Source organism: Amphiprion ocellaris, chromosome 10, assembly GCF_022539595.1.
Source record: "Amphiprion ocellaris isolate individual 3 ecotype Okinawa chromosome 10, ASM2253959v1, whole genome shotgun sequence".
Classification (NCBI taxonomy): domain Eukaryota; kingdom Metazoa; phylum Chordata; class Actinopteri; family Pomacentridae; genus Amphiprion; species Amphiprion ocellaris.
The window spans coordinates 12,900,322-12,915,077 of record NC_072775.1 but is presented as its reverse complement, the minus strand read 5'-3'; the positions used below and the strand labels follow the sequence as shown (position 1 = coordinate 12,915,077).

Here is a 14,756-nt window from a genome sequence, read left to right as displayed (position 1 = left end):
GTACAGCTCCTGTGGTCTGACTCATACCTTACAGGCCATATTAGTGTCACACAGAAAGATAGGCACTGTGGGCAGAGCTGGCTAGCAGAGAGGAGTTGGTGGTAACACAAGCCATGGTGCTGTTTCTTTTTAAAGCCCTGCTCTCTCTTTACCATCCTGCATTACTGTAAATCCACAGTTCAGTCTCCTCTGGGATGAGAGGCAAAGAGATAAGAGAAAGACGAGGAGGAGGAAAGATGTGAAGAGAGAGGTAGAAAAATAAAGGGAGCAGAGGAGGAGGAGGAGGACAGGGGGTGAAGTAGAGGAAAAAAGAGCAAAGCAGATGAAGCAGAGAAAGATGTGACGAGGTCATGAGATGAGAGGCGAAGATGGACACAAAAGAGAGCGATTGAAAAATAGTAAAGGACAGAGCACAGCCGGTCTGTCTGACCCTCAGATATCCTTGACAGTTACAAACTGCAGGGAGGTGGACATTATTCACAAAAGTGTCAATATTAGAGGAAATCTGTTGGCATAATTTACTCGGCATACCTTGAATTTGTTGTCCTTCATCCCTATGTGCTATTTGTAGAGAAACTGCACTCACTGTAGTGTGAATTAAAAAACACACACTGACATGACTGAGAATGAGTCTGATGGAAAGCTTTCATAAGACAAGATGAAAAGGACAAGTAAAAGTGACTGTTTAAAGCTAGACTAATCAATATTTTCATACTAGGAGAAACATGAAATACAGACACGATTATTTGTAGTGACAAATCCAAAAGAAATTATGACAAAATTTTGCAGTTCCTTATAGCCCTACATAGTGTTTTGGTACCTTGTAGTTCCTGGTTTTGTTTTTGTGGCCTGCAAATTAACTGTTTTAATGGGGTCTCACTGCTCTGATAACCATCTTTCCCAACTGCAAAAATAAACACTGCAGGTATTTAGCTGAAATAACAGGAAAATTTAGCAGCTGAAGAGCTGGATATTTCATAAAGGTGAGTCAATATTGGACTTGCAATCGCTAAGTGGCCATTAACAGGCTATGAATAAATGCTAATATTGCTCCATGTCCGCTGAATGTGTGATATGGTAAAGTTCCTCCTATCTATTTGAGAAATAACACAACATTGGAGTGTACATAAAGTAATTGGAATGAAAGTTCAGTCAGATGATAAAGAGGGATAATCAGTGACTATTAGCTCATTATTAATTGAACACATGAATTGGACTATGCTTGCAGATGTTTATTAAACTAGAAACTACTTCGACAGTGCTAAAGACAGAAAAATAGAATTCAAAAGATGAAACATCTGCAAATGTAATGCAAATTTACTAAAAGACAGCAAATAAGATACCAGAAAAATGGTCTTAGTAGTAGATAGAAAAACAAGACTCATCTGTTTCCAAAAAACACTCAGTGAGTTATATCACAGTACATAATGTCATTATTATAGATCACTGCTTGTAACATAATGGAATAACTAAAGTAAGTGAGAGAGGAAGCCTAGCACATTTGAAAGTATCAAGTCCTCATAAATGCTGACTTTTTCAGAATTTGAAAGCTGGGAAGCCTCAGTACATGAGGTGACTTAATTATATGAACATCCAGGAAAGGAAAGGTCATTGTGTATTTATGTGTCTCAGATAAAAGACCAAAGACAGGGAACTAAAGACAAAGCAGGTGAGGTAGAAGCAATTAGAGCAACGATCAAAGTAGAAAAAAACACACAAAGGGTAGAGAGAAACGTTGAAGGTAGAGGTGGCATGGGGGAACACAGCTACCGCTGCCGTATAGTATCGAAGATTATGTGCCAAGAACTACGGGAGAATCACAATCACCCACACACACGTGCATTAACACGTATACAAGCATGAGCACTCACGTGCTCACATGCAGCAGGCAGGCCTCAGCCGACTAACCTCATGAGTCAGACGGAGATAAAAATCTGGTTGATCCTTTACAGGATTTACCTGTCAGGTCAGAATGTGTGTTTATCTGTGTGCATGTTTGCTAACACCCACTATGGAGCAGCAGAAGTGTAAGAGAGGCAGCAGGGACAGAGACAGAAGTGTAACTATACACTGAAGTGTGACACCCGACCTCTCTGCTTTTAAATTAGAAATCAGCTGATTCTCAGGAAGAGGTAAAAGACCTTCATTATAGAGAAGAATGCAGCTCCACATTATGTATCATTATCACTAATGCTCATCTCTACTTCCACCTAAAATACAACCTGCACTTGAATGCAGCAAGTTTATACCTGATGTCTGGGAATTGGACCAAAGTCATTCTGAGTAATGCTGGAAATCACAACCTGATGTAAACTGATGAAGCTTTTCATTACAGATACAGTTACCTGTTAGACAATCAGTGGTTGTTCTGATATCATGCTAATTTTATGTATGGGAACGGTGACCTTAAAAATACACAACATGCAGCACTGTTAAACTGACAACACTGTTTAGAGCTTCATGCGGCATCCATAGATGCATGCAGACAAGCACAAAGTACATACACCGTCATCTGCTGACACACAAATGTCAAAATACAGGCACACGTTCAGAGTCACAGCAAACTATAATCTGTGAGGTGACTGGGCTCAGATTAAGGTTGCAGACCGACCAAACATGTGAGAGAAAGAGGGAGAGAGGGGGAGAAAGGGAGGAAGGAAAAAATTACCAGTAAATTCACAGAATCAAATCATGTGGAAGAGGCCTGATGTGCAAAACATGAGGCCCACTGCTCTAAAAAGCTAAATTGTCATGCTGATACGATAGCTGTAAAACAATGTCGGTAGAAGTAAACAAGAAGCACGAGGCTGCAGCACACGAGCAGAAACTCAAGGAAATGAACCTACCCACTAACCAACATCATTAATTTGTGAATTTTTTTTTATTGTTCTTGCTGTATTGCAGCTTCTACTGCAGTATAAACCTTTTTTAACTCACGCAAATATTCCACCTTCATTTTGCTATAATGAAGCAAGGCCAGCAAGTAAACAAACCTGCCTATATAAAGGAAAGATTTAATATTTCTAAGAATGGCAGGTGAGCAACAAAAACTGGGAGGTGCTAAAGTCAACCTGTTGATAAGAGAAATACACATGAGCTGAGCTGTTAGTGAGAGTGCAGCCAGAGAGACAACACTCGAACAAGACTTCAGGTTATGGGTTGTTGATCCTGTAAACCTGGGTTCAAGGATCCCAGCTGCATTGTTGTGGACAGAAAATCTACCTGCAATTTCTAGAAGACATCCACAGGCAAGAAAGTCACAATGGAACTCTTTAACCCACGTGGAAATGCAGGTAAGTGACCGTTTGATACACATTTTCACGGCAAAATTTCTCTAACAAAATTTCACAAAAGCTAAAAGAAACAAGTAAAATTTCAAGTGTTATTAAAAATAGTATGACTTTTTGCGAATACGTTGTATATGTGACAAGAATTCCTGACCTACCTTTGAAACATGAAGTGTTTATTTGGCAGCAGTTTGAAGTGATGAGATCTGTGATTAAAGATAACAATTAAAGTATGCCGGCATCACATGTTTTCTTACGAATAAAATGCACGTGAAATCTCCAGTGAATCATCTACTGTGCAATATAGGGAAAGGAAGAAAATCAGAGACAAGTATAGATTTGTGGTAATTTTCCACAAGATAATGAGATGGATGTGGCTCACGATAGAAATGATTGCTATTGGGCGGGTATGGTTCACTTCTTCCACTCACCACAGTTATGTCTGCTATGCCTTAAGTGACTTAAAGATACTGTAGAAGAAAAAGCAATACAATTACAACCAAAATCAAAGAAGGTTCAGGCCTTCAGAATAAAAGCTCTTGTCCATTTTCTTTCCACCAGTCTCAAGTGGACTTCAAATTTTGCTGGTTGGCCCCAGAAGAACAGGCAAGAGCTCCACTGGTAACACCCTGCTGGGCCGAGGGCAGGTTTTTGACACCAGAGGAGGCGGGGCCAGTACAGTTGCTACTGCCGTAACTGCTGGGCGTCATTTGACTGTGGTGGATGCACAAGGTTGGGGTTCAAGTGAGGAGCTTGTTCCCAAAGAGGAGAAAATTGAGCTGCTGAGAGCTTTGTCTCTGTGTGGACTTGAAGGGCCACATGTCATTCTGTTAGTAATTCCGCTGCTGGACTTCACTGAGCCTGAGAGGAGGGCGGTGGAGAGAAGGATGGAGGTCCTTCCTTCTGCAATATGGAGACACACAATGGTGCTGTTCACTTTCGGAGACCATCTGAAGGTGAGACAGTGCAGCATACAGGAGCATATCCAATCCGGAGGCCCTGCTCTGCACTGGCTGATGGAGAAGTGTCGCTATCGATACCACGTGTTGGATAACAAGACGGCCATCCCTGGCAAGCAAGGGGGACCAAAGCAGGAGGTGAACGAAGGGGGAAGGAAACAGGGATGGAGTTGGAGGAAGAAAAATGAGAAAAGGGTGGGAAGTGCAAGCAGAGGAGATGAGGCAGATGGGAGAAGGGAAGGAGTGCAGGAGCAGGTAAGAGAGCTGCTGGGTAAAGTGGAGGACATGTTGCAGGAAAACGGGGGATGGCACTTCTCCCTTCACATGTACCAAAGACTGGAGGAGGAATGGTGCCGCAGAGAGCTGCAGCTCAGAGCTGGGCTAGAGGCAGAGACAGATGTGGGAAAGAGAGAACAAAAGACAGCAGAGACAAAGGTAAAAGTGGAGCCAGGACAAGAGGAGAGGTTTGAGCAAGAAAAGCAGGGACCGAGCCTGAGGAAAGAGCTGCAGAACAAGCAGGAATGTGTGGAGGGGGAGATAAACAGAGGGGAGGACAAAGAAGAGGTAATCATTGTGGCGCTTAAGAGACAGAGCAGTGAGGAGGATAGCTGGGATACAAGCTCTGACAGTGGGGAAGAGAAGGAGGCAGAAAGGAGTGTAATACTGGAGGGGAAGAAGAAGAAGGAGGGCACTGAAATAAAGATAGGAATGATGGCTCCTTGTCGGCCGAATGGGAGTCAAAGGTCAGCCTTCAGTCCAATCTGGAGGTTTGCCTAAAGTAACTGTGTTCAACATTGCTTTTTTCAAGCCAGCTGGGCACCGTGGCTTGTATAAAACTGACACAATGACCACTGACTCCACATGAGACATCTGCAGCCACAAGTGGCACGTTTATTCTTTGATGCTGTGACACTAAATCTCCTACTGAATCACCCACCACATAATTCGAGAGAACATTCGTGGACGTTCACATAGAGCCGTTGTCTGCTCCAAAAGGACCACTGCACTCAATCTGACACTGAGGAAGAAAAAAAAAAGTTTAAGTTGTGGAGAAATGTGTTCGTTGGATGGGGAGCTTGAAAGCACTTACATGTCTGTACTATAAATACAAAGCTTCAGTCAACAAGGTAGTCTGGCTCTGGTACTGTGCCCAATGAAAAAATAGTCACAACCCCTATAAAACTGACACATGTCCATTTAACATGTAGTTTCTTGTACCGAATAAACTGCATTTTATTTAGTCAGTTTTACAGGTGGTGGTAGATATTAAACAGACAGAATTAGCTGTTTCCAACTATTTCAAGTATTTATGGCAAGTAAAGCTTGAAGCCCCATATGAAGACACACATTGATCCAATTATCTGTTTGTAAATGTAAATAAAATAATTTTCAAAAATATCAACATATTCCTTGGTTGTACAAAACTGACAGAAACACAAATAAATGTAAAAAGTAATGCAAAACATGTACATATGTATTCACTGCTGTTTTCTTGTTCAACATCCAAACACGTTTGCAATTATTACACTTAAATTTAGTCATTTTTCTAACAAAATTATGAGAAATATGAGATAATGTGTGATTCCTGACCCTAACGCTCTCCCTGTGCAATATATTTCCAAACACCTTCTAATGTTGAGAATTAGTAACATTCTTACACTCAAGTAATTAAAATCCAATTTTGTCTCCTGAGGAAGCACAAGTAAAAAAGAATCTGCCATCCAAGAAGAAGTTAGTGGATAAACTGTGATAAGAGAGAACGTCTGCTGCACACTGGGGCTGTCATTATTATTCTTTTATACTTGGGGATTTTCAATTTGTAAATATGAGATAATGACTGTCACTGCATTGCAGGTTTATATAGCTGGAGTTGAGGGACGTGTGGTCTACCGCCCATTTCATTACATTTCAACAAATTGTCAATTGGCTTCAGGGAATTGCTGTGTCTCCTCGACTGACACAGACTGTTAATCCTCATCTCTGGCTCACAGTCATGATGCCATGCAAGGTCAGTCAGTGTTGTAACCGGCGAGGTCACTGTCAACCCGGGACGTCAGGCAGCACCACAAAAGCTCATTTCAAATGCACATAATCAGATAAAAACAATCTCTTCATTCCTCACAGTGAAAAGGTTCCAGTTTGTTCAAACTGTACAGTCATTCTAAACAGCTGCCAAAAGAGTCCAAGCTTGCAGGTCAGTAGTTTCCCATTTTTGAAGCAAGGCAAAGATTTTCAAAACAGTAATAATTAGTGAGGTACAGCAGACCATCAGTGAAGAAAGTGCGTAGAGATCACATTTGATTTTGTCAACAGCTTCTTCTAATTAGATACAGAAAACTGCTGTGACACTAATTTGGTTTGAGAAGTCTTCTGTCTGCAGGACACAAACCACTGATGTTTCCAGGGTTTCACTGGAACCAAACACTACAGCAGATGCTTGCAGGAGTCAGTTCTTCTCGGACAGACTGTGTAACTTACCAGTGAATATAATTGTGAACGTGTTTGGTTGAGATCAACACCTACAGGCCTGTCTCTGAGTGTCACATGTAAGGGTTTGAAGCCAAAATGTTATAAAGTAATTTTACTAGAGGTTTTTATGAAGCTGAACTCTGTTACTTCCTCATATATTTGATGTCAAAGGCCCTAAAACCATTTTTATTTCCGTCAACCTCTTCCTATGAGTGACGAATCGAATAGTACAGAGTCACTCACTGAAATTAAAACAGGTCAGGTTATTTTACAGAGCAGATTTCTGCATTTGTGTTTATTTTGTGCTTTTCTTAAAATGTGTGGAGCTTCGTTGGATAAAGAACAGTAAAATAACTTTTATGACAGCTAGCTATTCTGTGAACTCAGCCTAATGACTGAAGATATGACTCAAGATTTTAGTAGAATTGACAATCATTTCTATCTGGTATGTGTAAGTCTATCTATCCGCTCTTGCGGTGCAGTAAACTTTACCGCTATTCTTTTTGGCATAGGGGAATAAGTATTTTGTATCAGTATCTCTGGCATAACTATGAATCAACAGGTTGCTGATAACAAATTATCATTTTTATTGGACTTTATTGCTCAACATAAGCTCCGAGAATGTGATATGGCCCTGTAGGTTCTCTTTATCAATTTGATATCTACCTTGAAGCACTTGTCCAAGATCATGACACATGCTGGAGATAAACTGTTTCATGTATTACATATCTGGATGGGACAGTACATACTAATTAACATACAATCTCATAATAGTTTACACAAGGTTGCAGTAAATAAGCCAGATTTAGCACAAGGCTAATTGTCATCCATTGTTTTTAATTATTTAATAATTACATATTATTTATAGCTGCCATCTATGCTTAATTGAGGGCAAATGTGTGAAAGGTATACCTGCAATCTGTCTTTTGTAACATCAAGCATCACTATTGGTCAGGAATCCATCTCTGATTTCTCCATCTCAACTTAAGAGACACTCGCCTTATGTAAAAATGGAAATTATCTAGAGTTCTCTCCAAAAAAGTGCATGACATGAAGTAAAAACAAACTGTGGCTCTTGGATCCAGAGGCACCTTTTATTTATCTGGCATTGCAACAGCTGCTTGGGGGAAGCACTCATCAACTACAGCTGTTGCTATGAAACAACTGACAACCCATTTGATGTGCGGCATTCTTGAGCTAAAAGCTGAAATATTTTTAACTTTCAGCGCTAAACATTCTCTGAGTACAAGAAATGTTCTCTGCTCAGAGCAGCAACAAGACACGTCAGTGTGTCTTTCTCTATGAAAGCACTAGATGAAGGAGACAGCGGTCTGAACACAGAACCCAGGAAAGCTGCAGCTCACTTTTCTTACTTTTGGTAACCTAGCAACATACATTTATCTGTATGTGTCTGAATATCTGTACAAATATGGCAGTCAATATTCAGCTCACAGGGACAACAAAACTGTAATTTCAGTATTGTGTATGTAAAATTACTGTATATCCTCTGAATTCCAACATTTCTTCCAATATTTTGAGGTTATCAGTTTCTGATGTTCCTTGAATAGGAAGTTGCTACCATCTCACAAGAGGTCTGACGAACTGTCAAGATAAAACAACCATGCATCATTCAAAGCCACCAACATATTATAAATGTAGACTATCATAGGTGGTTGGTTGTGTGGAGGTTGACAGATACACTGAGCTGCAAACTTTGCTACAGGAACATACCTGATTTCTGAAATAGTAATAAAGTAAACTACAGCAAACTGACACTGTATCCTAATCGACACTCTTTTCCAGCAGCGTGTTTTCCATCTGAAAATACAAAGGATTTATATGATAAAAGGCATCTTTGATCCATTTTTTGGAGAAGAACTGTTTCTGAGTATAATCATGAGACACTCACCAGTTACCAAGAAACACAGTTGTTGCATGTTCACATGTCCTGGAAACCTACTAAACCTATAAACTAGGCCTATGGCCCATAAACATAAAAATCACGAAAACACAAAGGCAGTACTTTTCCCTTTTCTTGTCAAGATAACTAGAAATGGTGGCAGGTGGAAGAATCATTGCTCCCTCAGGATCAGCTGATGATAAGATCAAAGGTAGCTTGAAGAGACTGGTCACACGTTGAACTGTGAGGATGTGTTTATCCAAAGAAAAACAGAATTACAAATCCATCTTAATTACACTCTGATATCAAATATTTTTGAGCTCTGTTCCACACACAGTAAAAGTAAAAATTTGATTTATACTGAACATAAATATAAATGCAGCAAACAATATTAAATTCTATCTATTCTTTGTAGCATAGGGGAATAAGTATTTGTTGTTCCAACATGCAGAATCTCTACAACGGAATGGATGTCATGAAACAACCAAGTACGCACAATGTTAGAAATAATAGTGTGCAGATGGTAAGTGGGGTCATAGACCTGAAATCACAAGGCAGTGATGAGTCACACTGACACATCTGCAACACAAAGAGTCGATGAGGCTTTTGATGCTGCATGCTGAATGTTGTCCCACTCTTCCTGTCGGGTTTGACGAAATTGGTAGACATTTTGGGAGACAGCATCTTGTTGGTAGACACGTCCATCCGGAGAACAACATGACAGATTGGGTGTTATGAGTAAGGATATGTGAGCATTATGCAGACCAACAGCTCGTCTGTCCAATGTCATTTGTGTCATTTGAATAAAGTTGCATTTTATGGTGGCTTTTTACAGTCACTGGACAAAGAAATGTCTGTGTGAAAATTTAATTTTTAACTTTTTACATTTAGTGTTACTCGCCAAAATGCATCTGTATCCTTGAGGGTTGATCATAAATGCAGTTTTTAATCAAAAAACCTGTAGATCAAAGCAATTGGTAGGACTCTATATTGCATCACTCATGCATCTGTGACCTTGTTACGTGTGCAAGACAAACAAAACTCTTCCTTTGTCCTCATCTGTGTGAACTGACTATAAGAGCTGTTCTACGAGCCTCATTTTCTCCACGCATGAGGTGAGCTAATAGCAGAAGAGAGGAGTACTAAAACACCTGGTGTCGTGTCTAATTACTAGATAGATAGATAGATAGATAGATAGATAGATAGATAGATAGATAGATAGATAGATAGATAGATAGATAGATAGATAGATAGATAGATAGATAGATAGATAGATATTTTATTAATCCCAAGGGATATTCAAAATATCGCTGTAGTTTCTGTGAACCTAGATAGATATACAACACAAGATTTTTTGTGACATGTCACCATTCACTCACTCACGCCCCTCTGCCTGAAGGCTCATAAACAAGTCACACACTACTTGGCGTAAAAACCTCTGAGGTGAAACGACCTGCAACTCAGCTTTATTCTCTGTCTACAGTGATTCAGTGCAAGGTGACTTACTCGACTCTTTTTGCTCTGGCACTCTCCACAACGGATATCTTTACTAGATTATAGACATCCATCACAACCACATGCAGACTCATGAAAGATTGAAGCACACTGATAAAGTTTCTGTCACAATCAATTCTTATTGAAAGGCGAATCACTATGAAAACTGAACATAAAATATAAGCATGCATGGCAGAGATTGACGTCAGACTGAGTTATAGGCTGAGTAGTAAGTGACACTTTACGAGTTTACACACCAGCATCTAATAGTAAAACCATTTATAGAACTACCATAGCATCTAAAATGATGCCCAGTGACACTGTAACACTAATATTAAACCAGAATTACAAGCCTCTGACATTCTTGACTCAACATTTCTTTGGTTCAGAGAAACTTCAGCAGTCAAAGTGTACAAGAGAGGACAGGTCAGCAGTGTGGGCTTGGACTGGACCACAGCAGCACCAGCCAACAGAGCGAGCTACAGTAGTTTCCTGGGCACACAGCCCAGCCAGGGTGAAGGGACGAAGGGGCAATGTGAATTAGATACAGAGACATATTAAAAAGTTATGGGCAACTACAAGAGTGACTGATTAAACAGAGGACATAGCTGACGAGTGAGACACATAGAGGGCAGCAAAAGGAAGAGAGGGAGCCAAGTAAGAGGAAAGACTGCAAGTACAAAAAACTGAGTGAACACACAAGAAGGAAACAGTAGACTGGAAATACAGGCAGAAGTGGATCCTACAGGAGATCATAACACCAGAGAAAGATTGGATACCAGTAAAGGGATTGGCACCAGATAGTAAAACAATATCCTCAAAGAAATGATTCACAGTACTTATATTACCTTCGGCCTTGTTCATTTCGTATTGAGGGAGTAAAAGACTCCTGTAATAAATATAACTCTATATAAAATAAAAAGGGTCAAAGTTTTGAGCCCAAGCTGAATAAACCGGACAAAGTATAGAGAGATGGGATGAAAACATTTAATGTGTTCTGTCAGAATCAGTGTTGCATTTACTCTTGCTCATGTTTTGGTATAAAAGTCTACCACACAAGTCAGTACTGAGATTTAAACAGTGATGTGGCAGAAGCCTCTTTCCAATGTGCCCTGTATCTTTTATAAGAGGAAATTTTCTGTGTCACAATGACGTGGGAACATAATGCTGAGTTGGATTTTGCCTGCTTCGGACCAAGTAGTATTTCCATGGCAATTGCAGGTACAGCATTCAAAACAGCCTAAGGTTATTACTGTAGGCGTGACAGTTTCACAGAGCCACTAAGACTCTCTTCTGGTGTTTCACAGTAGTTAAAAATAGAACTGACACACAAACAAAACTTTTATCTTTAAGATCTGTGACGCTTCCAAATGTGGAACAAACACATCAACTGAGATGCTCAGTTCCAACAAAAGATTCAGACATACCTATTACCTCCTTTAAATCAGTAGACAATGAAATCAGCTTATAAAATGCTAATTTGTGCGATGTGTCATAAGATTGTAGCGTCATTTAGGATCAAGATTAGTCTTTAAAAACATCATTAAGGCAGCGATGACATGTGTTTTTCAAATCTAAGTTTCCCTGCACTTGTGTTAAGAAAATGTCAAGTTACTCATGAGTGACACTGAAAGCACAAGGCTCACTGAATCCAGCAATATACGAAAGAGTCAAAAGATGACGAGTGTCTGTCAAAAGTAAAAGTATTCTATGCCCTCTGCTGTTCAACACTCACTTATACATCCTTAGACATTCATACCACTTAAGGTAATATCCAATCACTCCCACCTGAAGGTGTTTTTGACCACAAAGCAGGAATTACTTTTACTGTGTTTTGTCCAAATAAATTATAAAATGGTATTTTACATTTACAAAAATAAGCTCATAATCAGTGTGTTGGATCAACCTCACTAATATGTACTCAGATTGATTTTCATTTTCATTATTCAGTTCGATCTGTTTTAAGAGCAACAATAGGTTGGATTATTTAATTGAACCTTCTGAACCCCGACACCCACGGGTGGGTCTGAAAGGTATGTAGTCTTTAAAAAAACACATCAAAACTACGTCATTTATCAGAGTCAAAAACTGAAAAAACAGAGAACAATTGCTGGATTTGACCTCATTATGTGGGATGTGGAGATTTGATTGGAAAATTCAAAAGTGTAACCTTAAAATTGTGATATTTCATCAAAATTTATTCTAAAAGTCACATTTAAAATGTTGCCAAAATAAACTGTTGGCAGTACTCAGATTCTGTAAAAAATAACTAATTGTGCTCTCTATTTCACAACCAAGAAGTCATTAGGGACTCCCCATGAGCAACAGTCATGTGACAAAAATTCAAGGACTTTTCAGCTGAAATTGACTGAACTGCAGGCTGTATTTACACAGAACAGATTCTAGATTTCTTTTCACTAAAAAATAAAAAATAAATAAATGCAAATTTTATGTTTCCTTTTCTTATGATTTATGGTATTAACTTTGTTATACTGCACAAAATATATTTTTTAGTTAATTTTACTTCTAGCTATAGTTGTGCTCTTTCCATAGAGGTGCAGGACTTTATATGGCAGTTAGAAATGAGCCCACAGTCAGTAAAAGTGTGATAGGAGCAAAAAAAGAAACACTTAGAAACTGCTTAGAAGGTTGACACCAATAAAACTTAAAAGAGTAAACAAGACAGCTTACCATAGGTCTCAGATCTGCATTTAAACCATGTACTTCATGTCTTTATAGGTGCTTTTCCACTAGCACCTACTCGGCTCGACTTGGCTCAACTCTACTCGACTCGATTCGGTTTAAGTCGTTCTCCATTACAATTGAGTACCACGTCATCGTGGGTGGAATCGTCATAGCACAGTGGCCCGGCCACGGAGTTAGCATTGAAGGCTAACTAGCTAGCTTATTGTTTGCATACAGGAGACAACAACGTTACTTTCAAAATACACTTGTGTGTGAGCTTGCCACCAATGGGATAAGTAATGTAAAGGTTTCTTGAACTCACAAAACACTCACCAGTTTTCGTGAAGGAGTTGCTCTCGTGTGTCGTCACTCCCTGTCCAATCAGTGGCCTGCACTCTATAGACGTCACATTATCAGCTCAACTCAGCTCAACTGGAACCCCGGCCAAGTAGGTACTAAAACAGTACCTGGTACCAGATACTACATCCTAATGGAAAACCTCACAAACTGAGTAGACTCGAGCCGAGTCGAGTCGAGCCAAGGAGGTGTTAGTGGAAAAGTGCCACGTATATGGTTTAAGGCAACATATGTCACATTGTTGGTTGTGTACCTCAACTGTGAGTCATTTTTAAGTCGAAAACACTAGAGCAGACATTTCTCTATACAAGCATGTGCTTCTTAAGATAAATGTGACAGAGATACTTATGCACACCAATATGTGCTGCTGGTCTCCAAGGTTACGACCTCACACAGCAGTCGTGTGAATATTCATTGTGAAATCGACACTAATTGTAGACATTAGTTGCCATGTGTGCACAAAGCTTGTTTACTGAGCGTTTAAACACTGAAAAAACAAGTGAAGAATGTGGACCAGCTGCACACACTGTCACACAGGCTTTCTTCATTTATCTAAATATTACAAGTAAAGTATTGACGGGGCAGGTCATGACCTGGTTTCTTTAGGTCGACAAGATCAATGCAGCCTCAGCGTATGTTGTTGATTCATCACAGCTCAAACCATCCTGCTATGGGCAGAAAAAAATATCTGACAGACACTCCAAGATTTTGCTTACTGTATGAGAATACAAACATCGGTCTGAGAGTTGTTAGAGTCCTGAGGGGCAGGTAGAGGCTTATAGCTTAGAGAACTGTGCTTAAATGTACTTAAGTAACCAGGTTACAATCAGCTTTCTGCTATATCCTGGTTGTGTAAGTGTTGTGTATACAAGAAACCAGGTTTATGCAACTGGGGAGGAAAATTGAGAAAACTGATTTCCTCAGCCCCAGTTTCTTGGTCATGCACAATTCAAGCATAACCAGGTTTCTAATGGGCGTTTTACACACACATGACAAAAACGTGCTGTGACAACAATGCAGAAGGATGGGAGGAGAGTGTCCTAATTGATTAAGTGTGTAATTTATTCAAAATAAGGTTATGGGAAAGGGAAAATCTGATTATGGACTTGCTGCATCTATATGCAGTTTGTCTTGTAGTACCATATAACTACAGTATGTGGTACGTGTAAATGTGCTCTCTGTAAATATAAATAAATAAATAAACATGTAGATATAGATATATATGCATTTCTAGGAGTAACCTGGTTTGCTGTGAGCGTAATCAAACTGGATATGTGAGAGGGTAAAGATGAAAAGTGCCACTTAGTAAGAGGAGAAAGAGAGAGCTCTGCACTCCCCCCTGAACAGCTCCAGTAAAGCTGCTCAGTGGCAAACAAAAGAGGACTATCCATGTGTGAAGGTGGGAAAGTGCACAACTGTGAAAGAGGAAATTGCTGAATAAGAGCGAGGGAGCTCTGTCAACTTTCCATGATTAAAAAAATTTAAAAGAAGGCTTTTTTCAAGGACACAAACAAAATCCATTACATCACGTCTGTTGCAGAGGACGGCATTCCTGAACGCTAATGCAAACCTCTTCACCTGACTGAAGTCATGACTTCATTCTCA

The 14,756-nt window shown here is 39.7% G+C and overlaps 2 protein-coding genes across 6 annotated transcripts in view; one reads left to right on the top strand and one right to left on the bottom strand.

Annotated features, from left to right (window-relative positions):
• Positions 1–14,756, bottom strand: part of LOC111567455 (SPRY domain-containing SOCS box protein 4-like) — a 101,462-nt gene that overhangs the window by 14,909 nt on the left and 71,797 nt on the right. The gene's annotated exons all lie outside the window — the stretch shown is intronic.
• On the top strand, positions 3,111–5,715 carry zgc:136870 (uncharacterized protein LOC664693 homolog). The gene is made up of 2 exons (XM_023268594.3): positions 3,111–3,293; positions 3,849–5,715. Exons 1-2 carry the CDS (start codon positions 3,263–3,265, stop codon positions 5,021–5,023), a joined length of 1,206 nt encoding a protein of 401 aa, XP_023124362.1. The 5' UTR covers positions 3,111–3,262; the 3' UTR covers positions 5,024–5,715.

Bases quoted from the DNA above. Each gene is read 5' to 3' on its own strand.
- zgc:136870 (XM_023268594.3), top strand. From the start codon at position 3,263: ATGGAACTCTTTAACCCACGTGGAAATGCAG. The intron at 3,294-3,848 runs GTAAGTGACCGT...TCTTTCCACCAG, and splicing joins TAACCCACGTGGAAATGCAG to TCTCAAGTGGACTTCAAATT.